Source organism: Heptranchias perlo, chromosome 5, assembly GCF_035084215.1.
Source record: "Heptranchias perlo isolate sHepPer1 chromosome 5, sHepPer1.hap1, whole genome shotgun sequence".
NCBI lineage: Eukaryota > Metazoa > Chordata > Chondrichthyes > Hexanchiformes > Hexanchidae > Heptranchias > Heptranchias perlo.
Genome location: NC_090329.1, coordinates 113,601,716 through 113,628,247, shown reverse-complemented (window position 1 = coordinate 113,628,247; position 26,532 = coordinate 113,601,716). Strand labels below are relative to the sequence as shown.

Below are 26,532 nucleotides of genomic sequence, written 5' to 3'. Positions count from 1 at the left end.
AAAATTCTAAATTGGGGAAAGGCCAATTTTGATGGTATTAGACAGGAACTTTCAGAAGTTGATTGGGAGAGTCTGTTGGCAGGCAAAGGGACGTCTGGTAAGTGGGAGGCCTTCAAAAGTGTGTTAACCAGGGTTCAGGGTAAGCACATTCCTTACAAAGTGAAGGGCAAGGCTGGTAGAGGTAGGGAACCTTGGATGACTTGGGAGATTGAGGCCCTAGTTAAAAAGGAGACATATGACATGCATAGACAGCTGGGATCAAGTGGATCCCTTGGAGTATAGAGATTGCCGGAGTAGAGTTAAGAGAGAAATCAGGAAGGCAAAAAGGGGACATGAGATTGCTTTGGCAGATAAGGCAAAGGAGAATCCAAAGAGCTTCTACAAATACATAAAGGGCAAAAGAGTAACTAGGGAGAGAGTAGGGCCTCTTAAGGATCAACAAGGTCATCTATGTGCGGAACCACAAGAGATGGGTGAGATCCTAAATGAATATTTCACATCGGTATTTACGGTTGAGAAAGGCATGGATGTTAGGGAACTTGGGGAAATAAATAGTGATGTCTTGAGGAGTGTACATATTACAGAGAGGGAGGTGCTGGAAGTCTTAATGCGCATCAAGGTAGATAAATCTCCGGGACCTGATGAAATGTATCCCAGGACGTTATGGGAGGTTAGGGAGGAAATTGCGGGTCCCCTAGCAGAGATATTTGAATCATCGACAGCTACAGGTGAGGTGCCTGAAGATTGGAGGGTAGCAAATGTTGTGCCTTTGTTTAAGAAGGGCGGCAGGGAAAAGCCTGGGAACTACAGACCGGTGAGCCTGACATCTGTAGTGGGTAAGTTGTTAGAGGGTATTCTGAGAGACAGGATCTACAGGCATTTGGAGAGGCAGGGACTGATTAGGAACAGTCAGCATGGTTTTGTGAGAGGAAAATCATGTCTCACAAATTTGATTGAGTTTTTTGAAGGGGCAACCAAGAAGATAGATGAGGGCTGTGCAGTAGACGTGGTCTACATGGACTTCAGCAAAGCCTTTGACAAGGTACCGCATGGTAGGTTGTTACATAAGGTTAAATCTCACGGGATCCAAGGTGAGGTAGCCAATTGGATACAAAATTGGATTGACGACAGAAGACAGAGGGTGGTTGTAGAGGGTTGTTTTTCAAACTGGAGGCCTGTGACCAGCGGTGTGCCTCAGGGATCGGTGCTGGGTCCGCTGTTATTTGTTATTTATATTAATGATTTGGACGAGAATTTAGGAGGCATGGTTAGTAAGTTTGCAGATGACACCAAGATTGGTGGCATTGTGGACAGTGAAGAAGGTTAACTAGGATTGCAACAGGATCTTGATAAATTGGGCCAGTGGGCCGATGAATGGCAGATGGAGTTTAATTTAGATAAATGTGAGGTGATGCAGTTTGGTAGATCGAATCGGGCCAGGACCTACTCCGTTAATGGTAGGGCGTTGGGGAGAGTTATAGAACAAAGAGATCTAGGAGTACAGGTTCATAGCTCCTTGAAAGTGGAGTCACAGGTGGATAGGGTGGTGAAGAAGGCATTCAGCATGCTTGGTTTCATTGGTCAGAACATTCATAGAAGTTTACAACATATCCATGTCACCCAGTTTATACCACTAAGCTAGTCCCAATTTCCTGCACTTGGCCCATATCCCTCTATACCCATCTTACCCATGTAACTGTCCAAATGCTTTTTAAAAAGACAAAATTGTACCCGCCTCTACTACTGCCTCTGGCAGCTCGTTCAAGACACTCACCACCCTTTGAGTGAAAAAATTGCCCCTCTGGACCCTTTTGTATCTCTCCCCTCTCACCTTAAATCTATGTCCCCTCGTTATAGACTCCCCTACCTTTGGGAAAAGATTTTGACTATCTATCTCATCTATGCCCCTCATTATTTTATAGACTTGTATAAGATCACCCCTCAACCTCCTACTCTCCAGGGAAAAAAGTCTGTCTAATGAGGGGCATTGAATACAGGAGTTGGGATGTCTTGTCGAAGTTGTACAAGACATTAGTATGGCCACACTTGGAATACTGTGTACAGTTCTGGTCACCCTATTATAGAAAGGATATTATTAAACTAGAAAGAGTGCAGAAAAGATTTACTCGGATGCTACCGGGACTTGATGGTTTGACTTATAGGGAGAGGTTGGATAGACAGACTTTTTTTCCTGGAGAGTAGGAGGTTTAGGGGTGATCTTATAGAAGTCTATAAAATAATGAGGGGCATAGATAAGGTAGATAGTCAAAATCTTTTCCCAAAGGTAGGGGAGTCTATAACGAGGGGGCATAGATTTAAGGTGAGAGGGGAGAGATACAAAAGGGTCCAGAGGGGCAATTTTTTCAAAGGGTGGCGAGTGTCTGGAACGAGCTGCCAGAGGCAGTAGTAGAGGCGGGTACAATTTTGTCTTTTAAAAAGCATTTGGACAGTTACATGGGTAAGATGGGTATAGAGGGATATGGGCCAAGTGCAGGCAATTGGGACTAGCTTAGTGGTATAAACTGGGCGACATGGACATGTAGGGCCAAAGGGCCTGTTTCCATGTTGTAAACTTCTATGATTCTAATTCAAATAGTTATGATGCACTAAATAACCTGATGCTGGTCTGTGCCAATTTTACCCTATTCTTAAGTATTTTTACTATTCAGACACAATAACTCAATTTTAAAATAAACCCAATTTATGACAGGCAACATAACCATTTAAGCTGCTTAATTTTAGAAATGAATATATTTATCAAGGTAAGGTATTAAAATGATACTGACCTACTAGTCCTTGAATTTCTCCCCCTCACCTGTGTTTCACATCTTAAAAACTGCTAACAAAAATCTGTTCGATAATCCAACATATATCCTATCCAATTCTAAATAGTTATGTATAAAATATCAAATATTCAAATACCTGAGTATATAGGCTTCCTGCCTGTCTGTCTTTGTCACACTTATGATCAAACAATGCACATTTTCCAACAGCTTGTCCCACTCAAACCTAGAAAAAGGAGAAACATTCATTAGTCTTAGAAAAAGATTCTAAAAGTACTATAGGAGTTACACAATGTCCAATACATTTCAATTATAACCTACTAAAATGAGTGATACTCCAAATTAAGCATTTTAATATGCTTCAAGCTTTGCACAACAGAACATCTTAAAAAAAGGTAATGCTGCACAGTTTGACTAAACACCTTCTATACTGGGTAAGGGGCTATAGGGGGAACATCTTAAATTTTCTGATAATCTGTCATACGCATACCACACAGATGCATTCTATTCTAGATGGTAACTTATACTGCTTGATTTGCTCCATAAGTGCTTTTTCAGTACTTCAGGATTTGCACTATTCAACTGGAATAGCATTTGAACAATAAGATCAGTTTCAACTTTAACAAATGCATTACATAGATCTATCCAACATTCACATTGTAATTAGAGGACGTTCTGAACTTGTTCTCACCAAACACATTTGGTAACATACAAGAGCAGTAATTAGAATTTTAATTCAATGGCACAATAGACTTACAGTAAAATTATATCTCCCAGAATAGTCAAAAGATCAATTCCCCCCCTCCTCCCCTTAGGGGGAGTAGGGTTCCATGAGCATCAGGTGCTCTCTAATATGTCATAAGTGGACGCTCTTCACACTCAACAGTGAATACTGGCAGGGCATTTGATTATTGGTGCACAAACTGAAGTCTTTCCCCACATGACATCTGCTTTTCAGCAACACTCAATTGGACAACAATTATGAGCAGGAACTTTGGATCATTTTTCACCTCCCTAGCCTATGGTGTAATGTGACCAATTATAGTACCCCTATTGTTACCCAGCTGAAATCAGCTAACTCAGTAAAGACCAGGATTTTAAAAAAAAATTAACCACCCCAGCATTCTTCCAAAGAAAAATAAAGAGCTACCATTCCTTCTGCTTGAAGCTGCAAATAGTCTTTCTACAACAGTGTGCTTTCGCATGAAACTGTAATTTGAACTAGAATCATAGAAAGGTTACAGCACAGGAGGCCGCCATTCGGCCCATTAAGTCCACGCCGGCTCTATGCAAGAGCAATCCACTCCCCCGCCCTATCCCCAATGCTCTGCAATTTTTTTCCTTTCAAGTACCTATCCAGTTCCCTTTTGAAGGCCATGGTTGAATCTGCCTCCACCACCCCCTCTGACAGCATTCCAGATCCTAACCACTTGCTGTGTAAAAAAGTTTTTCCTAGTGTCACCTTTGGTTCTTTTGCCAATCACCTAAATCTATGCCCTCTGGTTCTTGACCCTTCTGCCAATGGGAACAGTTTCTCTTTCTATTCTGTCTGGACCCTTCATTATTTTGAATACCTCTATCAAATCTCCTCGCAATCATCTGCTCCAAGGAGAACAACCCCAACTTCTCCAGTCTATTCACGTAGCTGAAGCCCCTCTTCCCTGGAATCATTCTAGTAAATCTCTTTTGCACCCTCTCTAAGCCTGTCACATCTTTCCTAAAGTGTAGTGCCCAGAACTGGACACAATACTCCAGATGTGGCCAAACCAGTGTTTTATAAAAGGTTCGTCATGACTTCCATACTTTTATTCTCTAAGCCTCTATTTATAAAGCCCAGGATCCTATATGCTTTTTTAACCGTTTTCTCAACCTGCCCTGCCACCTTCAACGATTTGTGTACATATACCCTCAGATATCTCTGTTCCTGTACCCCTTTTAGAATTGTGCCCTCTAGTTTATATTGCCTCTCTCTTCACATTTTTCTGCGTTAAATTTCACGTGTCCACCCATGCCACCAGCCTGCCTACATTCTCTAAGTCTATCACTACCCTTCCAAGTTTTGTGTCATCTGCATGTCTGATCTATACCACACTAAATGGGGTTCAGATGTTAACATTAACTTGTCTGCTGCTCCAGGTGCCAACTGACACTAGTCTTTTTTGTTGTTGCTTTCTGCCCCTATTTATGATTGTTTCAGAATGATTTCTGACTTGGAGGAGGCATCCATGGCTCTATTTTCTACTGGGCAATTTCCAGTAGTGTGCCCATTGATAGTGTCCCTTAACAACTCCTGGACTCAGTCACCTTCCACAACTATCTCCGAACGTGGAACTGGTTCCTCGATGCGCCAAGCTGACTCCTCCCTGAATACAAGTCAAATTCATCTGGGAAAGCACTGGGGAGTTTGACAACACATCCTCTAAAAATTATACATGTAACTAAGATGTATTGGTTTTGAAACTAGGGTCTGCAATATCATTTCTGCCCATCTGGAGTTAAGCACGTGCTGCAATCTGTCTTCAGCACTGATGGTTCTCCCAGGAATGTTCCAATGTTTTAAATTCCGTCTCCCCCCACCACCCAAAGGTTTTGAGTCACAGTATTAAAGTGAGGAAAGGTTGTAAGCATTGCAATTCTGGTTTTAGTTTAAAATAAAATTAACTATCTTTGTAAAATCTGAAGACTATCAGTAATTCACAGCAATTGCAACTTCTTTGTTTTAAAAAAGGCATTCCAACTCTGTCTACCCAAATGTGACAAAATAAGTATTCCAAATATAAGCAGAGTTGTTCAGGTCACGATTACAGGAATTATCAGACTTCTTAAAAAAGTGAAAAAGGTATTGTCAAACCAAGAGGTGGGTGGGGGGGGGGGGGGGGGGAGGGGAATCAAATACAGATACAAGCTATTGACTTCAAGCCTGCCTACTTGTACATGTAAAACGACAATTGTCATGAGCTACACATCCACAGGTCATGCGCAAGCAATGCCTGCATTCTAACTTGTAATTGGTTCTAATAGGATTTCAGTGTTGTGTATATTAAGTACTTTCAATGGCAAAATTAACATTGTGCAGCTTGTATTTCATTGACAATTCTTCACTAATACCTCTCATTGGCACGCTTAGTTGAATGAAACACTCAGTTGTTGACTGGTCTACAGCACATCAGTCAATACCTTCTGGGCCTTATTGCTAGAATCTCCCTGATATTCCAGGGGAAAGAAAGTATTAATGTTATTTGATGACTATGGGCACAGAACATTGTTAGAAGGGATAAAGGTAGTAAGTTAGTATGGCAGATGTTCTGCTTAATGGAGGACATTATCCTGAGAACAGGTTGTCAAGCATCTAATGCCATTCCTTTCCAGTGTTCTAATCAAGTAATCAGAAACCTGTTGGTAGGAAAATAAGTTTACTCATCTAATCCAAAGCCAAATACTTTCTGGCTTCATAGTAACAGAAACCCCACACTACCAAGATGCAATTTCTTATTTCATGGAAATGAAACATTTCTATGAATGTCTTACTCTATCAGGACTCAGCAATCAGACAAGGAAAGCACTTGTTATATAATGTTCAAAAACGTGCAGCAATAAACACAGCAACAGGAGTCGGCCATTCAGCCCCTCAAGCCTGTTCTGCTATTCAATTAGATCAAGGCTGATCTGTATCTTAACTCCATCTATCTGCCTTGGTTCCGTAAACCTTAATAACCATGCCTAACAAAAAATGTCAATCACAATTTTGAAATTTTCAATTGACCTAGTCTCAACAGCTTTTTTTGGGGAGAGTTCCAGGCTTCCACTACTCTGTGTGAAGTGCATCCTGACATCATCCCTGAATGGCCTAGCTTTAATTTTAAGGTTATGCCCCTTTGTTCTGCAGTCCCCCGTCAGAGGAAATAGTTTCTCCATATCTACCCTATCAACTCCTTTAATAATCTTAAATTGGATCACCCCTTAATCTTCTAAACTCAAGGGAATACAAGCCTGGTCTTTGCAACCAGTCCTCATAATTTATTCTTTTTAGCCCAAGTATCACTCTGGTGAATCTGCCCTCCAAGGCCAATATATCCTTCCTGAGGTGCGGTGCCCAGAAATGAACGCAGTACTCTAAATGAGGTCTAACCAGTGCTTTATGAACAGTTGTATTTTATTCCCGTCACCGTGTCAGAATATCCAATTCAGTTATCTTACTAAATAAAACACGATTTAAATAGTTCCAGAAATCTAAATTTATTTGGACTAAAAAGGCAACAATTTCTTCCAAGAATCCTGCACATTAAACTGTTTAAGAAGTCACTTCCCATTTATGTAATGATAAATGAAATCTTTGGCACAATGTAAGATGATGTTCTTGCTAGAAACAGAAGTGAATGAACAAACAAGAACTATTTTATACTAACACAAAGCCAATTTCTCTGGTGGGTTTAAGTGCATATAATAAAAGGAGAATCATGTTTGATGGTAATGAAGGGAGCAAATAAAGATTTTTCTTCCGATATTTTGCACATCTGCATAGAATCAAAATAAATCCATTCAAGCCAAATGTGCAATCACAATATTCAAGTTAAAAGAACACCTTCACAGTACACGTTCGATTTCCAAGAAGGAAGCAGTATCTCAGGAGGTACCATCATTAAATATTTCCCAAAAACCATTGATTAACAGGCTGATGCGGCCCAAACATTTTGTAATGTTAATTAATCCCTATGATTTAACCAGAAAGACAAAAATCTTCAAAAGCATCTCAAGGCTGTGTGGTCATCAATTAAGAATTTAGCAGTTACCGGGGCAAAAAATGCTAGTTAAATCCATTTAATCCAGTTTCTAGCATTTCCAAGTCAAACTTGGACTTAACTCCAGATATTTTAATGTAATACTGATGTCTGCCAAAACCAAAAAGCCAAACCATTTGGCTTTAATCCTGCCCACATTTTAGCATTTACTTTTCCCTTTCATCGGCATGTCGATTGATACAACAGCCAATGAGTTGGGGGCAGGTGGGGTTTGCAGCCAAACAGTGTATTTTAACAGCAAACACTTCTTTCACTGGCATGCCTGGCCGATTTTTTTTTAAAATCGACTTTCTCTCTCTCCTTAAGATATTGATTTCTGCTGGGGCACTAGTCACATCTTTTGCAAGTGGTCATTTGTCAAAGAGACCATTCTTGATCACCCCAACTCCAATCCTGCTCTCACCAAATAACCACACATACACTTTCCAGTAGTTATCACTGGATAGTAATCAGAACAGAAGAAGCTGTAGCTGATTTTTATCCTATGCAACACTGGCATTATACCATAAGTTGGTAAAACCTACCAACTCAGCACAGATAATCAATCTTTAGATCTGGTCCTGATCAATGACATCCACGATAATGCTGCAGTATTGTACCTCTTTTGTATTAATTTCAACACTACCCTGCATCACAGCCTAAACTGTTAAAGCTCTTATTTGAATAACTTGCTCAGGAATAAACTTACTAAATGAGTCTGGCATGTGGCGTGCCCTGCAACAAGAGCACCGTCTACATTTTTTGTTGAGAGTACAAGTGCTTCTCCCTGCATTGTTCATGTACCAAGAAAACCATAACAGAAAATCACCCACATGCTATATGAAAAGGTAGGGAACCAGTGGTCATGGAATCATACCCAAGCTCTCATACTGATCTTGTGAAAGCTCACAGACATGGGAGATATAAACTGGGAAGCATGTGTAGTACATATTCAACAAGTTGATATCTGGAGTTTGCACTGAATTTAGAGCTCTGAAAAATGAGACTCTGCTAAAGCCTATGAAGTAATCAAAGGTAATATGGCCAGAACCTGAACATACACATCAGAGTGGGTGGTTATTATCCTCTCCTTCATATCCAAACGCCTGAGCTAACAAAATAAAAACAAGGAATTTCAGCTGAAGCCAATCAATACCCAAGTTTACTGTTAAGATCCCACCATCCCTCTCCCCGGCAACTGTCTTTAGGCAGATCCAGACCAAACTTGGCATCCTATTTAACAGAGTTGAGCTTCCGACCACATAGCCGCTTCATCAAGACCGCATACTTCCACCTCCATAACATCACTCTTTTCCGCCCCTGTCTCAGCTCACCTGCAGCTGAAACCCTCGTCCATGCCTTTGTTACCTCTAAACTTGATTATTTCAATGCTCTCCTGGCCAGCCTCCCATTTTCCACCCTCCCTAAGCTTGAGCTCATCCAAAACTCTGCTGCCCATATCCTAACACATACCAAGTCCCACGTGCTCGCTGACCTAGATTGGTTCCCGGTCTGGGAACATCTCAATTTTAACATTCTCATCCTTGTGTTCAAATCCCTCCATGGCCTCGCTCCTCCCCATCTCTAACTTCCACCAGCCCTACAACCCTCAAATCTGCATTCCTCCAATTCTTGCCTCTTGCACATCCCCAATTGTAATCGCTCCACCATTGGTGGCCGTGCTTTCAGGTGCCTGGGCCCTAAGCCCTGGAATTCCCCCCCTAAACCTCTCCACCTCCCTCTCCCCCTTTAAGGTGCTCCTTAAAACCTAACTCTCTGACCAAGCTTTTGGTCACCTGTCCTAATACCACCTTATGTGGCTCGGTGTCAAATTTTGTTTGATAATCGCTCCTGTGAAGCGCTTTGGGATGTTTTACTACACTAAAGGCACTACATAAATGCAAGTTGTTGTCGTCACCATGGGATCTCATCGCCTGTTGGCACTGGATCAACTGCTGAGCTTAGACTACAGAGTTTCATAACTGGAGTTACAGTTTATAAACTCCATGAGATCTCATAGTAAGGGATCCTCTGGGAAGAGTGATCATAATATGATGAATTTCACATTTGAGTTTGAGGGCAACGTACTTAAGTCTTAAACTTAAAGTCAATTACATAGGTATAAGGGGTAAGTTGGCTAAGGTCGATTGAGAAATTTGATTAAAAGGTATGACAGTAGATAAGTAATGGCAAACATTTAAAGAAATATTTCATAATTCTCAACAAATCATACATTCCATTAAGAAAGAAAAACTCCAGGGGAAAAGTGATCCATCCATGGCTAACTAAAGTACTTAAGGATAGTATTAGATTAAGAGAGGCTTATAATGTTGCCAAAAGTAGTAAGCCTGAGGATTGAGATTTAGAAACCAAAGGCTGACCAAAAAATTGATGAGGGAGAAAACAGGAGAGTAAACTAGCAAGAAATAAAAAGTTTGTAAGAGCTTCTACAAGTATGTAAAAAAGAGTAGCAAAAGTAAATGTGGGTTCCTTAGAGGCTGAGACGGGAGAAATTATAATGGGGAATATGGACATGGCAGAGACTTAAACAAATATTTTGTACATGTCTTCCACAGTGGAAGACAAAAAAAAGTGGGGAACCAAGGGTCTAATGAGGGCGAGAAATTTAAAGTAATAATTAGTAAAGAAGGAGTACTAGAGAAATTAATAGGACTAAAAGCTGACAAATCCCCTGGACCTGATGACCTACATCCTAGGGTTTTAAAAGATAGTGGATGCATTGGTTTTGATCTTCCAGAATTCTCTAAATTCCAGAACGGTCCCAGTGGATTGGAAGGTAGCAAATGTAACGCCACTATTCAAGAAAGCAGGGAGAGAGAAAATAGGGAATTACAGGCCAGTTAGCCTGATATCAGTCATCAGGAAAATGCTGGAATCCATTATTAAGGAAGTGGTAACAGAGCACTTAGAAAATATGATTTAGGCACAGTCAACATGGTTTTAAGGGAAAACGTGATTGACAAATCTATTAAGAGTTTTTTGAGGATGTAACTAGCAGGGTAGATAAAGGGGAACCTGTAGATGTAGTATATTTGGATTTTCAAAAGGCATTTGATAATGTGCCACACAAAAGGTTGTTACAAGATAAGGGCTCATGGGGTTGGGGGCAATATATTAGCATGGATAGAGCATTGGTTAAAGGACAGAAAACAGAATAGGAATAATTTTCAGGTTGGCAGGCTGTAACTAGCGGGGTGCCGCAAGGATCAGTGCTTGGGCCGCAGCTATTTAGAATCTATATTAATGACTTTGATGGAGGGACCAAGTGTAATGTATCCAAGATTGCTGATGATACAAAGCTAGGTGGGAAAGTAAGCTGTGAGGAGTACACAAAGAGGTTGCAAAGGGATATAGACAGGTTAAGTGAATGGGCAAGAAGGTGGCAGATGGAGTATAATGTGGGGAAATGTGAGGTTATTCACTTTGGTAGGAAGAATGGAAAAACAGTTTCTCACCATTTTAAAAAAATTCAATGAAATGTTGGTGTTCAAAGATTTGGGTGTCCTTGGCCACAAAACAAAGTTAACATGCAAGTACAGCAAGCAATTAGGAAGGCAAACGGTAGGTTGGCCTTTATTGCAAGGGAGTTGGAGTACAAGAGTAAGGAGTCTTGCTACAATTGTATAGGGCTTTGGTGAGACCATACCTGGAGTAGTGTACACAGTTTTAGTCTCCTTACCCAAGGATATACTTGCCTTACAGGGTATGCAATGAAAGTTTACTAGATTGATTCCTGGGATGAGAGGATTGCCCTATGAGGAGAGATTGAGTAGAATGGGCCTATACTCTCGAGTTTAGAAGAATGAGAGGTGATCACATTGAAACATAAAAAGATTATGGGGGGCTCGACAGGGTAGATGCTGAGAGGTTGTTTCCCCTGGCTGGAGTGTCCAGAACGAGGGGGTATAGTCACAGCATATGGGGTCGGCCATTTAATACTGAGATGAGGAGGAATATCTTCACTTAGAGGGTTGTGAATCTGTGTAATTCTCAACCCCAGGGGGCTGTGGATGCTGAGTAGTTGAGTATATTCAAGACTGAGATAGATAGATTTTTGGACTGTAGGGTAATCAAGGGTTATGGGGATCGGCAGGAAAGTGTAGTTGAGGTCAAAGATCAGCCATGATCTTATTGAATGGCGGAGCAGGCTCGAGGGACTGTATGGCCTACTCCTGCTCTTAATTCTTATTCCAACACTTATTCCCAGCCTTATGAACAAACACAATGGTGTTTTGCTGGTGTCTCCAAGATTATACTTCTCAGCAGTCATAGCCTGAACTTGGATGTTGTCCACAGCTTGAAGCTGAAGATGCATTTGTCTTTGAAATTTAAGATCCCTTCAATAGAATGAATGAGCTTTGTTGCTGACAGAATGGTCTTCCAGCAAGTGAGTTTATCACAACTCCTTCTGCTGGGGATAAGGTGGGAAAGTAGAGTTGGGGTAGAAGATCAGCAATGATTTCATTGTATAGCGGAGCAGGCTCGAGGGGCTGGATGGCCTACTCCTGCTCCTACTATTTATGTTCGTAAACAAATTTCACAGGATTGCATGCTGTGCCATACTGGTAGACAACTGGCAGTGGCTGGAAATGATCTGAGGCAATCAATACAGATGCTGAAGTTAGGTGCTGAGAGTAGCCGACATTCACAGTACGTTAATCAACATTCATCTCTAAGACCCCTGTAGGCTAATATAGAAATGCATGATAAATGGACATCAGTTGAAGTAGAGATAGCATCACATAATAAAATTCAAAAATCTTCTGTAGTAAGGGGTTAGGGGAGTGCAATCAGCCTTTGTCGCAATGTCACGTTGCATGTTTTTTGATTTTTTTTCTTTAAGGAAAGCATGGAGTTATGCTTAAGGGTTGTGTTTTAGAACAAAGTGAATTTGTAAAGTTTTAAAAAAGGGCACAGGCATTGGAGAATTTGCATTAAAACCAGAGGATTAGTCATCTTGTTTTAGGTGGCCAAACAAATTCACACCCACAGTGAAGACCATTCTATTCACTTGGGAACAGTATAGGGTATCAGCAAATAAGCCTGGGAGAAGGGATAGTCAGTTTGGTTGATAGGCCAGCTGGTGAATTCTTGGAGAGAGAAGTGAGATCGAGCTAAGTGGAATCTGTTTTTATTGCTCTAGTTTCACTTGCTGTCTGAAATAGTAATTTACAATTTGTACCTGGTGTCATCTCATGTTTCAGTCCACCTTTGAAAAGACTAAATAAAGTGCATGCGAGGGCACGTGAAAGACACAAATATCAAGTTCAGATCACAAGCGTTACACTACTAAGTTATGCTATTGAATAGTTAGATCTTGGGCACATCTTGGGCCTGAGAAAATATCTAAGAAACCCCACAGCATACAACAATCAGGCTGGGGAAAGTTAGTCATCTAGTGACATAGAATGGTTACAACACAGAAGGCAGCCATTTGGCCTGTGCTGGCTCTCTGCAAGAGCAATCCAGCTAGTCCCACTCACCCACCCTTTCCCCATAGCCCTGCAATTTTTTTCCCTTTGAGTACTTATCCAATTCCCTTTTGAAAGCCATGATCGAATCTGCTTCCACCACGCCCTCAGGCAGTGCATTCCAGATCATAACCATTCGCTGTGTAAAAAAAGTTTTTCCTCATGTCGCCTTTGGTTCTTTTGCAAATCACCATCAGTCTGTATCCTCTGGTTCTTCACTCTTCCACCAATGGGAACAGTTTCTCTTTATCTACTCTGTCTAGACCTGTCACAATTTTGAACACCTCAAATGAAATCTCCTCACAACCTTCCCTGCTCGAAGAACCACCCCAGCTTCTCCAATCTATTCACACAAGTCCTTCATCCCTGTTACCATTCTAGTAAATCTCTTCTGCACCCCCTCTAAGGCCTTCACATCCTTCCTAAAGTGTAGTGCCCAGAATCAGACAATACTCCAGTTGCGGCTGAACCAGTTTTTTTTAAAAAAAGGTTCATCATTACTTCCTTGCTTTTGTACTCTGCCTCTATGTATAAAGCCTAGGATCCCATATGCTTTTTTAACAACTTTCTTATCCTGCCACCTTCAACAATTTGTGCACACATACTCTCAGGACTCAGTTACTGCACTCCCTTTAGTTTATATTGCCTCTCCTCATTCTTCCAACCAAAATGTATCACTTTGCACTTCTCTGCGTTAAATTCCATTTGCCACGTATCCGCTCATTCCACCAGCATGTCCTCTTGAAGTCAATCACTATCCTCCTCACTGTTTACAACGCTTCCAAGTTTTGTATCATCTGCAAATTTGGAAATTGTGCCCTGGACAGCCAAGTCCAAGTCATTAAAATATATCAAGAAAAGCAGTGATCCTAGTACCAACCCCCGGAGAACACCACTGTATACCTTCCTCCAGTCTGAAAAACAACCGTTCACCACTACTCTATTTCCTGTCACTTAGCCAATTTCGTATTCATGCTGCCACTGCCCCTTTTATTCCATGGGTTTCAACTTTGCTGACGAGCCTATTATGTGGCACTTTATCAAATGTCATTTGGAAGTCCATATGCTCCAAATCAACTGCACAGCCCTCATCAACCCTCTCTGTTATCTCATCAAAAAACTCAATCAGGTTCGTTAAACACGATTTGCCTTTAACAAATCTGTGTTGGCTTTCCTTAATTAATCCGCTCTTGTCCAAGTGACCATTAATTTTGTCCCAGATTATCGTTTAAAAGTTTCCCCACCACCGAGGCTAAATTGACTAGCCTGATGGGCCAATTCTGGGCACCGCACTTTAGGAAAGCAGATTTGATAGGTGTTCAAAAATCATGCTGAAACACAGAATGGGACAGCTAGACAGTGACATCCTCCCTGGTTGAACTGGCCATCTTCATCCACTGTCTTGTCTTGCATGAAAAATAGCCGCTTGAACATAGCTAGAGGACTATTAGCATCCAAGAACTACAATAGAGGCCAGTGCTTTCAAGAGAGGAAAAACTACCAAATTGTACCTTGAAGTGTAGAAGACAGACTTTTTGCTATGTAGAGATGATACAATTTCTACAGATGGGAGGAAAACTAAAGATGCACTGCAGTGAAGTTTATATACATCCATAAATTAAGTCTTAAACATGTGCACTTCCTGTACATTTTAACCACATTTCCCATGTCATGCTTTTATAATGGAAAACCTGTAATTCAACACATCACAAAGGAAAAATCCCACATGATAACATTTCACCATCACACTTTGTTAATCAAAATGCTTCTAGAAAGAATTTGCCAGCAATTTTCTTGGTAACTTAATTTTCTGCACCAGTAATTTCCATGGTGGGGGGTTCTCCTGTTTGTAACTGGCAAAAACTGGAGAATTGGCTACATGGCCATTTATGTTTTCTATGGATCTTCTGAAGTTACAGCAGATTAGGAGAACCTCCACGGAAATTCTATCCCTTAATGTCCAAAATAGAAAACAATTACATTTTTGTATTTTTTTTCCTTCCCACTGAATAGTCACATCTTGTAACATCATTGTGGGTCACCTTCACTGCATGGACTGTAGCAGTTCAAGGCAGCAGCCCACCACCACCTTAAGGGCAACTGGAGACAGGCAATAAGTGTCAGCCTTGCCAGTGACACTGATATACTGAGAACAAATTTTTAAAGAAAACTTAAAAGCTTCAGCCTCTCCCAAAATCCTGGACTTGAGTTGATATTATTGTGTAGAGCTGCATGACTTAGGAACTGAATACAGATCCTGCAGTGTGAGGATATGCAGTGTGCAAATTTCCCAGAATGCATCAATAGCATTTAGCCAGCCAAATAATAATGTTTCTGTCAATTTCTCTAAAAAAAAATATTTTTCAAAATTATAAATAATTTTCAAAAGCTTTACTGAGGTAAAGTTAATATTTAGTAGTTTTTTTTAAAAAAGGTGGGTATGAGAGAGTGAGGGGGAAAATAAGCATGGTAGATTATTCCAATTACATACCTGTTGCAGCCTTTGTTGGTTTCAAAATTTTATATACTTTAAATTTCAGAAAGTGTATTAAGGCAAGAGAAAGTGTCTTTCCTCATCATAATTTGAAATCTTTAAAAAGCTAAATGATTTGAATACGGATGGCTTTCCTGATAGAAAATAGAAATGTTCTAATTGCAAACTGCTGTCACAGAAAGACAGTTTCTTTCCCCATAATTTGAGTGTTGAAGATAAAACAGAAAAGCTCTGATCATGTGTCTTGTTGACAGTAGACTGTTTACATTTTCTGATAGCTGAAGGGGAAGAGAGGGGTGCCCAAAACTAAACAATATTCCAAATGAGGTCTGACAACTCCCCTGGATAACTGCAGCAGCACTTCCTTGCTTTTATATTCTGTATTGCCCATCATCTCATTTGGCTTTTTGCAACCAGAAGCTGGGCGTCAACATCGACCCCACTCTCCCCAGGCGCTTTAAACTTTTAGATCACATACCCATTAGCCATTCTTGCATCCAGTGTAACTGCTATATCTATCATTTTTAAATAAAATGGTGAAGCAAAGAGCAAATAATTGTAAGTGCCTCCTAGCTCTACCACCTGTAAACCTGGATACTTTGTTCTAGTCCCAAGACTACGAAGATAAAAATAGGGCCTCAGTGCCAATTTGTTCTTGCCCAGCACTCGAACAATATCCTCTTTATTCAAACTTTCTGCCTCCTATCCTGCAATTTCCTTCCATTGCACAAAGTTTACCTCTAATTCCATATCCTTAAATTTAGTCAATTTCTTGTGCAGAGCCGTAGCAAATCCACATTCATGATATCCATCAATCTCCCTCTATCAATCCCTTAAGACCAGAAAACTCTCAAGTTAGTTAGGCACGACCCTCTCCCTTTCACAACAATGTCAGCTCTCCCAACCAGTGTAAAATTTTCCAAAGTACTCACTTGTTCTGGTCCTAATAGGGGATTCTTGCAATTTTCACCATTACTCACTGGCCTGTTGTTAGAAGGCAGGGACAAGCCACGTTTTTTGTAACCCATGCTACCTTCCAATCCTCTGGTACTATACCTAAATCCAAAGAACTTAAAAGATGTATCCCGATTTCATTCATTATGGCTTTTAATATCCTCAGGTGGAAACCAACTGGGTGTAGAGATTTGTTCTGCTTCAATTCTATTATTTTATGCATTACAACTTTTCTGTTAGTACCATTTCTCCTCCTCATTTATTTCTAGTTTCTCTATTTCTAGTTTCTCTGTATCTCTGGTTTTATCCAATATAGAGACCAAAACAACTTCACAATGTCATACCAATGTTGGTTTTTAAAGCTCACAACTCTGCCTTTACTATAATGTAAGTAAGTTCCCATTGGTGGCTTTTAAGATGTTGTTCTGAGCAGGACTGGTTTTATTTTTTTCCCACAACATATTTTGTATGCAACCAGATGGCCCACATCCAGTTCCACACTGAGGAGCCCGTGTACACTGCATAAAATAATGGTCCAGAAGTGCAAGATCACAAATTCAAAAATCTTCCCAACAGAAACAACATATGTTTATTGAAGAACACTTGTAAAGAGCTCCCTATTATCAAAATGCACTTCTAGCAGTCCTCTGCTTCAGCTACAAACTTAAAGAACGTTTTAATTTCAACTGAAGCTTACTGTACAAAAGTCACCTATCAGTGGAATTCTACCACGAGTTTTTCCACTTGTACACCATTAATAATGGTGCCCAGTAAACAAGCCATTTTGGCCAACTACAAAACGTTGTTAGTCATTTCAACCATTACTGCCAATTACCACAATGATTAACATTGAACAAAAATAGTCTTGCAGCCCAACACATTTGTATTCAGTAACATCTAGACAAATCAGTGATTGCAACCCTTTTCTTATAAATTCAAGTAGCAGTTCAAAACAATGGGTGCCAGTCAAAGGCTAAAAGTGTAAGATATACAAATTTACTCTGTTAAACTGTTGCAATTAAACAAGATGCCACGATTTAAAATGAATCCCAAAGGAGAAATATCAGCAACATTCACTATTATCCTTAGACCAATGCTACAAAAGACAGCAAAGGCCAATATTTTAAGAATGTAAAATACTTACAGGGCCTGAATTATTCCCACTATCCAAAGCAAAAAAGACTTACAATTGTCCGAATTAAAAGTAAGTGATACCTTTTTGGCAAGAGCAGCATAAAACTCCAGCCATTTCAGTGGTGGCACTCTCCCAATTCACAAGGCCAAGGCTCAAGCCCCACTCGAGGAATTGAGAACAAAACCTATGTTAACATTTCAGTGCGGTACCACATTGTTGGAAATGTCATCTTTTGGCTGAGGCATTAAACAGCTTGTTTGTTTAAGTGGGTGGAAAAGATTCCATAGCACTATTCAAAAAAATAGCAAAACGGACAAGGGGGTTAACAATTCATACCAAATCAACAAGTTGCAGGTTGATTTAGATAAGTTAGGTGAATGGACCCATATGGGGCAGATAGCATTTAACGTGAACAAGTGCAGTGTCATGCACTTGGAGTTAGGATACCCAGGTTATGCTAATAGCATGCGAGACACCCACTGAAGATAAGGAATCGGGAACAGCAGACTGCTCATTAAAATTGCACAAGCAGTGTAAGGAAAGCAAATGGGGTTTTAATTTGTACTGCTAATACTATTTGAGAACAAAACCAAGAGTATTATACTTATATTCTTTAATGTTCTAGTATATCCTGTTTTGGTCCCTGCATGAGGTATAGAGGATCCAGAGACAATATGAGAACAACTAGAATGATATGAATTGTTACAGCTTTTAGGATAGAGAACAAAAGTTATATTTTGTGTTATTTTGAAGAAACTCAGGCTTAGACGGGATGTACTGTAATTGAGATTCTTTTTCTAAATGACAAAGGAATGAACGGTCTGGTGAGCTCGGTTATTTAACATTAAATATTTAACATCAAAGTTCATTAAAAGGGAACATGGTAAGTTTGAGCGTAAAAGACATTTTCAGTGATAAGAAAGTTGCTCATTAGCTGTGATTACGTGGAGCTATGGACAATTGATCACCTGGAGCTTGCTTAATTGTCTTAGGGAGTCCAGAGGAACTTGAGGTCTTCAATTAGCCACATTTTCTCCTCTCTCTGTCTGTCTCTTTCTCCCTACCCCCTCCCCCGCAAGAATGGTAATGGGGAGAGTGAACAACATACAAAAAAAGTTGCACCATTGACAAGATGGGGAGGGCTCGACAGTCTTTTTTGTATGTACAGTATGTCTGAATACACAAAGCCCTGCCAGTTTTCCCCACTTTCCCCAGAAATGAAAACGATTCCTATAGCAGCTTGAGCTCCACTGCATACCATGACTGAACAAATTAAGAAGCACATTAGTTTAACAAAAATATCTTCCAGCAACTGTTAGAACTTAGCGCCGCCGATTTTATGTACCCTTCAACAGCTAAATGGAAGCTGCTGCTGGAACTTCAGATGTTACATCTGCTCAACTGGTGTTCTGCAAGCAGAGGGACATTTAGCATGCATCTAACTAATGCTACACTTGATTGTTTACAAATGCTACACTTGACCTGGAACATAATGCAAATAAAAATATTCTGTTCTTCTACCTCAACTGGAGCAGAAAGGTGTAACTCAAGAACTTATCCCCTCTTCTAGATAAACCAAAGCAAAATCCAAAACTGTCCAAAAATTAAATACAATCATAGCTGAACAAGATTCCTGCCTATGTTTCACACTTCCAAAAACTGTACAGGTTCGTAAGGGATTGTCCTTTTAGCACTGCAAATGCAGGGAGCTGGGGGCATGGTTTGCATTCTCCCATGAATGCTTGTCCTCCAATGGTGGAGTAGATAATAATGTAGTCAAGATCGGTTGCTGCAAGTACAGGCATATGGCTAGAGAAGACAACAGACCGAGGAGATTTAATGAGAATCTTAAAGTCTATTCTCTCAGCACAGGGAACCAGTAGAGCTCAACAAGGATAGTGGAATTTTCTGGGGACATTTCAAACTGTTAGCTGAAATTTGTGATGGGCAGCAGTGGGGCCCACGGGTAAGGAAAACATGAGCTAATCACTGATTTTAAGATAAATACTTGGGGCATGAGCGAACCCCACAAATCCAAATTTCTCCAAAGTTCTTTTTTCTTCCAATCTTGGAACGGTAACATTTCATGCTGGGACATTGTTCCAAAGGCAGCAAGAGCCCTCCAAAACCCGTTCATAGGCTATTCAAGTATGGGAGGGAGGCACCTTCAACCATATCCAATGCCCACACTTGCATATTTTTCAGCAAGAGACCACTGAATAGCAATCAGAGGCAAAAACCATTGACTATTTTTCTCCACTTAGTCCAGAATTGCCAAGTCCAAATGCGATGCATAACCCTTGTCAGATCTCTGACTCAGCACGAACATAAGAAATAGGAGTAGGCCATACGGCCCCTTGAGCCTACTCCACCATTCAATGAGGTCACGACTGATCTACCTCAACACTTTCCCGCCCGATCCCCATATCGCTTGATTCCCCTAGAATCCAAAAATTTACCCATCTCAGCTTTGAATATATTCAATGACTCAGCATCCGGTGTCCTCTGGGGTAGAGAATTCCAAACATTCACAACCCTGAGTGAAGAAATTCCTCTTCATCTCGGTCTTAAATGCCCAACCCCTTATCCTGAGACAATGCCCCCTAGTTCTAGACTCTCCAGCCAGGGGAAACAACCTCAGCATTTAACCTGTCAAGCCCGCTCAGAAATCATATGTTTCAATGAGATCACCTCTCATTCTTCTAAACTCCAAAGAGCATAGGCCCATTCTACTCAATGTAAAATGTATTATCTGAAGCCATCAGGGATCTACCCAAATACATACAATTAAAGCAATTACAGTCAACCATATGACCTGCTGGATTCGTTGCAATTCGTGTGGTTCCTTCGTCTTTCGGACGAGGAAATGTTAAACCGAGGTCCCATCTGTCTGTGCAGGTGGACGCAAAGGATCTCAGGGCACTTTTGAAGAGCTGGAGATTCTACCCCCCCACCACCACCACCAAGCATCCTGAGCAACAATTATTCCTCAACCAATATGACAAAAAAAATCATTGCTGTTTGTGGAACCTTGCTGTGTGCAAATTGGCACGTTTCCTTACATTACATAAGTAGAGACAGGAGTGGGCCATACGGGCCCTCGAGCCTGCTTCACCATTCATTAAGACCATTGCTGATCTTTTACCTCAACTCCACTTTCCCTTAGTGTCCAAAAATCTATCTGTCGCAGTCTTGAATATACTCAATGACTGAGCAACCACAGCCCTTACAAGTGATTACATTTCAAAAGTAATACGTTGGCTGAAGCACTTATGAGGTTGCAAAAGGCTCTATATAAATGTAAGTTCTTTCTTTCGTCTAGGATTGTTGGCATCCTCCATACGTAGCTCAGCAACACTGAATGTCAACATTATAGGTGCTCAGTAAGCCATTAGTGCAAATTTCTAAAAGTTAGTTTTGAAGAACCAATGACTTTAAACTAAATGGCTTTTTGCTGATCAATATTTCCATAATTGAACTCTTCGGCATCTTTCTTATAAAGCAAATTCGATCTTTATGTTGCCTTTTGTAGTTTCAAATTACATCCCAACTTCAACACACTGCGTCCATTTTAAAATTTGCGAGCAACTTGCCGTTCACGCATTTATTTTCCTCCACATCTCAAATGTTACCGTTGCTTGGTGCCTTTACAAGTATGAAAACCCCAGGAAGTGAGTAATTCGTGACAACACATTCAAGAGCAAGTCTCAACGCAAAGCAAAGTACACATAGTGGTACGAGAGGGCGCCATGCCCATGGATTGACTGCAAAGAGCTGAGCACTGCGGTAGTATGTTGATCGACAGACAGTTCTGAATAGAGTACCAGTCTTTTCACAATGGCGTCTCTTTTTTAAAATATAAAATAAGGGTATGCGTGGGAGACAGCAGAGGTTCCAAACCTGAGGAATGGGGAAAGGAGCTGTTTATTAAAAAAAATTAAAAATGGCCACCTCGACGACGTCAAAACGACAATTCCTATCCTCTCACGCGTTTAGCGTGAGACAACCGCTGTAAATCGAGGTTTTACACTTCGTCGTGCTAAACTACGAATCCGCTGCAAGTCTCCGAACACCAGAAACAGGAAGATAAGGATATATGAAAAAAACTAGGGCGCTTGCAATTGTGATCGCCTAATTTCCCACCGCCCTTCTCCCCCCAAAATGGAGAAACCAGTTGCTACAATTTCCAGATTGTTCATGTCCATTGATTGGAAACGGCGCAAATATCACGTTCGGGGGGGGGGGGGGGGGGTGGGGGGTGGAAATAGGTAGTGGCTGTTCAGCCATAAACACGTGATGAGCCCGCCAAAAAGAAGCTGCAAGCAAGTCCTCCCAATAAATCGCCTGGTCTCCGGCACCGCATCAACGCGCTGCAAACATTAATATGAAAGTTCGGATATTTTGTCCTCGACCTGATTTGTAAGCAGCATAAACAATATTCATTGCATTGGTCATTCGGAGGAAACAGTAAAATGCTCACAATTTTAATAATTCTGTCAGCAGAAACAGGAGACATCCGTATGCAGGCAGCATTTCTGACCCTCCCCCTCAAAAACTCACCAAACCTGACTTTTAGTAAACAGTTTACGCGTTAGTAGCGAGCTCAGTTTAAAGATTAAAATCCTTCATGTGACGTGGAGACAGCGCGACTCGAGATATATCTTTAATATTAACCATTATTTTCGAAGCGAGAGGAGACGTCGTCGCCGCAGACTCAGCTCCGACCTGCTCCAAAAAGTCTCCGACCACCCCATTTAAGAAAAAAAAGACAACATTTCACCTGACTGCCCGAAATGTAATAGATAAATTCACGCCCAATACTAGTCAGGGCACGGAGTTTTAAAGCTCACTTCCTGATTCATAGACAGTTGATTAAAAAATATCTTCATTCCTACCGAAAGCCCATTTTTTATTAAAATACTTCCACACGTGAAATTGATTCGGAACCAAAAGTTTGCCTCATTTTCAACATCTAAAATTAATTATATATTAAAAAGAAAGACTATTTATAAGTATGGAACACAAATTCGGACATTTTTTTCACACCTGACACGGAGACTGTCAGTAGGTGGGGTGGAACTGGGACGGACTGGTCTGTATGTTATTTTGAAGACAAGTAATTAAGGAATTAGACTGGATATGGAAGCAGCAGCGGATTCTCCTCCCTTTTAACTGCTGTTTGAATGAGGTCGCTGCTCCGACGCCAGATCCAGATCTTAGCTTAAGGTGACCTGTTGCTCATGAAGGCAGGTTATTTTACACGGGAGACTACCATCTTGTGCATGACCGACCACACATCATCTCAACTTGTTTTTAATAGATACATAAAGCGGGTGGGTAAATGAGAACATCCCAATGTAAACCGCGCCCGACTAACACTGGGAATTAACTTTACAGTGAAATCCCAGAGCCCAGCAAACGCCAGGAAAGAGGCAGATCCCCGCCATGCGGCCGCTTTCCCGACTCAAGACGTGAGCCTTCATTTTCTTTAAAAAAAATAAAAAACATATGCACCTTACCCACTGATCTCGGTTACATTTGTTTTTATTGTACCCGTGAGCCTTTCGATTGCTTTCATGTGAATTATTTTGTTCTAAACCCCTTACAGGTCAAAGAAGGGAGCCAAGTGGAGGGGATGGGGGGATCCGGGGATACTGCAAAGCGCTGTCTTGTGTGTCTGTCTCTCCCTCAAATATTGTGGCGCATTTTTTCTTGGAAAGGCCACAGCTCGCACTCACGGCCCCGCGGCTTAAATCGCCCTCTTGGGGTGGGGTGTCCTGGTTTAAACACGTTTTTTTAATTTTAAAAAAAGGCCCCAGAAAACTAAATCCCATCAATGGCACACCCTTTTAAAAAATATATTTAAACAAAAATGTTCCTCCTATTTATTACCTTGGAATGGTCCGGAGGTCTCCCGATCCCTTGTACGTATCCTGCCGAGAAAACCACACCTCCAACAGCTTCTCGGTACCTTCGAAAAAGTGTGCACCGTTTTCCATCGTGAAACAAATCGCACGAAACGAAAAAAAAAACTTTTTTAAAATTTTTTTTTCTGGTAAAAGCTTAATTAGAATAAGTTAGTTTCAATTGCTCTGTTTTAGTGGGTTCTTAACAGTCCGATTTTATTATTTCTTTTCCTTTGCCCAATCCCTTTTTACAGAGAATTGCTTTGAGCGACCGCTAGCTAATATCGCCGGCCATACTGTGAATAGCACCGTGCCGTGCACTGCGCTTCCCTTTTATAACCTCCGTCCCATTCGCCCCCCCCACCTCCCGGCGGCATAATGGTGGGTCTGTGGCGTCATCAACGGAGAAGAGTACTGAGCGCGCTCTGCCGGCTCGAGCGTAAGAAAACCGTTCGTAACGGGCGGAGGCGGGTCTCGAATTGAAAGCAAAAAAAAATGAAGTTTGAATCTGTTTCTCTTTAAAGTAAATAAAGGACCTTCGATTTAATTTTTTTTAAAAAAGGCATAACGCGATTGGCTAGTTTTAGTATCAATCAATGTTTCCCGGACTACCCGCAGCATTGGGAGAAGGCGGGAATTTAATATACAAACTAGTAAAAATGGGATTTAAAAAAATCTTTATAGGATTGTAATTATTCTAATATTTTATCTCATTTTTGGGTTAAATTGATTATTTCTACTAAAGTATGTAGGAAACGCTTGTACGTATCCTCCCTCCCTCCTCGGACTAACAATCTCGACTTTTGCAAACCGAAAACGGTCAGACCGTCCGCAGAGGGTGCACGACGGGAGTTGTCGTTTTTCCCACGGCACAACTACGTCTGGAAAACGGGAGCGGATACTCAAGGGACTACATGTACCAGCATGCCTCGCGGGTCGCCATTGTATGGTGCTAACGTCAACACAACAAACGTACCGTAAATGTCGCCGTGTGAACTTGTTGGAAGAGACCAAAACACGAAATGAGCAGTGCTTTAAACTAAATAATTGAACCCGTTTATTTTATTTTTTTCAAAAAATATAAATTATTTATGTATTTATGGAGTGACAACGATGGATTACGATTTTAAAACGAAACTAGCAGCCGAGCGAGAGAAAGTGGAAGATCTGTTTGAATATGAAGGTTGCAAAGTGGGTCGTGGTACCTACGGTCATGTTTATAAAGCAAAAAGAAAAGATGGGTAAGAAATTAATACGTTCAAACTGATTTCTGTGGGGATGCTGTTGCTGCACATTAGATGAGTTTTTTTTAAAAAGCCCATTTCTGGGTTACTCGGTTCACGTGCTGCACAAACCAATGTTTATGTTTCTGGTTTGTAAATATATCATAACACCTTGTGTTTACACTTCTGCTAGTAACCCGTCTATTTCAGGCCAAGGCCTCCAACCCTAATACGTTTGTTTTGGAAACTATAGCTTTATTTATAGCATCATTGGTATGATATAAAACAGTCTATTTTGGGGTTTTTGTTCTAGAGTTTGTTATTTTGTATATGTTCTGCTGACGATCAGCTATTAAACCAATGCTTGTCATAATTTAAGATTACATCATCTTTTTGGAATTGTCAAATAAAAATGTAAGCTTGTTTTCCACGCTTCATATCAGTTTGAAACCCTAACTCTTAGCAGTGTAAAATTAAGGGATTTCAAAATGACAATGTAGTTTGTCAGTGGCATTAATACAATGATTTCAAAACTAAATCCCACACAGTGTACATTTTCCTGATATGACTCAACAGAGAAGTTCACTTAATTTTCACACATTAAATTGGCAATTATATTATAACAGAGAATATACTTGCCTTCTGAGCCTTGGACTACATAATATGTCTACTGTAAGTGCTCAGATGGTGTGAAATAATTATTTGTTTCCCAACCACAGTTTTTATTTTCAAAATGAGATGTGTACAAGATGAAGTGGTACTATTTTAAAATAAGATGTTACCTGTCCCAGTAATACGCGGTTGCATCAGCAGGAGCTTCTAACAGAACAGACGCCACTAATAATTCAGGGAGGCCAAATCAACCTAAACTAATATTCTGAAAAGAAAATTTGCAAAAATTAAAATTATAACTGGTTTTTACTAATTACCCCAATCTTTCAATGTGTTCTGTGGTCCCTGTCAGTATTGGAAGGTATCCAGAGCACTCATGCACACACTAGAGCTTCCAGTAGCAACAACAATTTGCATTTATATAGCAACTTTAATGTAAAAAAAAATTCCAAAGCACAGAGAACAAAAGGAATGGACGCTGAGCATTAGTGGGAAAGTTAGGAGAGGTGACCAAAAGTTTCATTAAAAAGATGGGTTTTTAGAAGGCTTTTGAAGGCGGAGAGGGAGGGAGTTCTAGCGGGTAGGGCTAAAGCATCTAAAGGTTCTGTCGCCATTGCTAGAATGGAGAATGGGAATGCACTGAACCTCAGAGCCAGAAGATTGAAAGGTATAAAAGAGGGTGTACGGTTGGCGGAGTTTGTAAATTGTAGTGTGTATGCACTGATGCACCACAATGGCTCAGTGTGTAAATGCTGTATGTAATGTTTACAAAATAAGTGCATGGTTCAATACCTGGTTTGTGTCGAGTTTGCTTGTTGCAGTAGGGTTATTACAATGGACCTCTATGCTCTTGGGCTAGAGAAAAGAAAAACTAATCATGGTTCTTGCTGAAAAATGTGCATATATGGATGTTCAGTGAGAACAGAATTGGGCTCAGCTCTGAAGCCCCTGTAATTATTTAACCTGCCAACACTCATAGATTTGGCTCACATATTTAAATATCTTGGGCAAACTACTGGAAGAATGTTGCCTGAGTCAGTGCTTTAAAAGAGGAGTGGAAGGAAGAGTACAAACTAATGTAAGTTTAGATTTATTAGTTTGTCAAACTCTTGAGTGGAAGTTTTGAAGAATTGCCATCTATTACACAAGAAATGT

At 40.6% G+C, this 26,532-nt stretch overlaps 2 protein-coding genes across 4 annotated transcripts in view; one reads left to right on the top strand and one right to left on the bottom strand.

The window, feature by feature from the left end:
• The window catches only part of amd1 (adenosylmethionine decarboxylase 1), a 41,030-nt gene extending 17,174 nt beyond the window's left edge, over nt 1-23,856 (bottom strand). The window contains exons 1-2 of one of the 2 annotated variants that reach the window (XM_067985050.1): nt 23,529-23,856; nt 2,923-3,009 (exon numbers count right to left, since the gene is read on the bottom strand). In XM_067985050.1, the coding sequence (XP_067841151.1) occupies nt 2,923-3,009; nt 23,529-23,635 (194 nt within the window). In that variant the 5' untranslated portion in view covers nt 23,636-23,856. Of the gene's footprint in view, nt 1-2,922; nt 3,010-22,116; nt 22,176-23,528 lie in introns of those variants that run through there. The other variant, XM_067985051.1, reaches the window with a different exon arrangement.
• Nucleotides 23,857-24,434: 578 nt separating this feature from the next.
• cdk19 (cyclin dependent kinase 19) overlaps nt 24,435-26,532 on the top strand; it is a 272,731-nt gene continuing 270,633 nt past the window's right edge. For both annotated transcript variants that reach the window (XM_067985049.1, XM_067985048.1), the window contains exon 1: nt 24,435-24,783. In XM_067985049.1, coding sequence (XP_067841150.1) covers nt 24,656-24,783 — 128 coding nt within the window. In that variant the 5' untranslated portion in view covers nt 24,435-24,655. The remainder of the gene's footprint in view (nt 24,784-26,532) is intronic.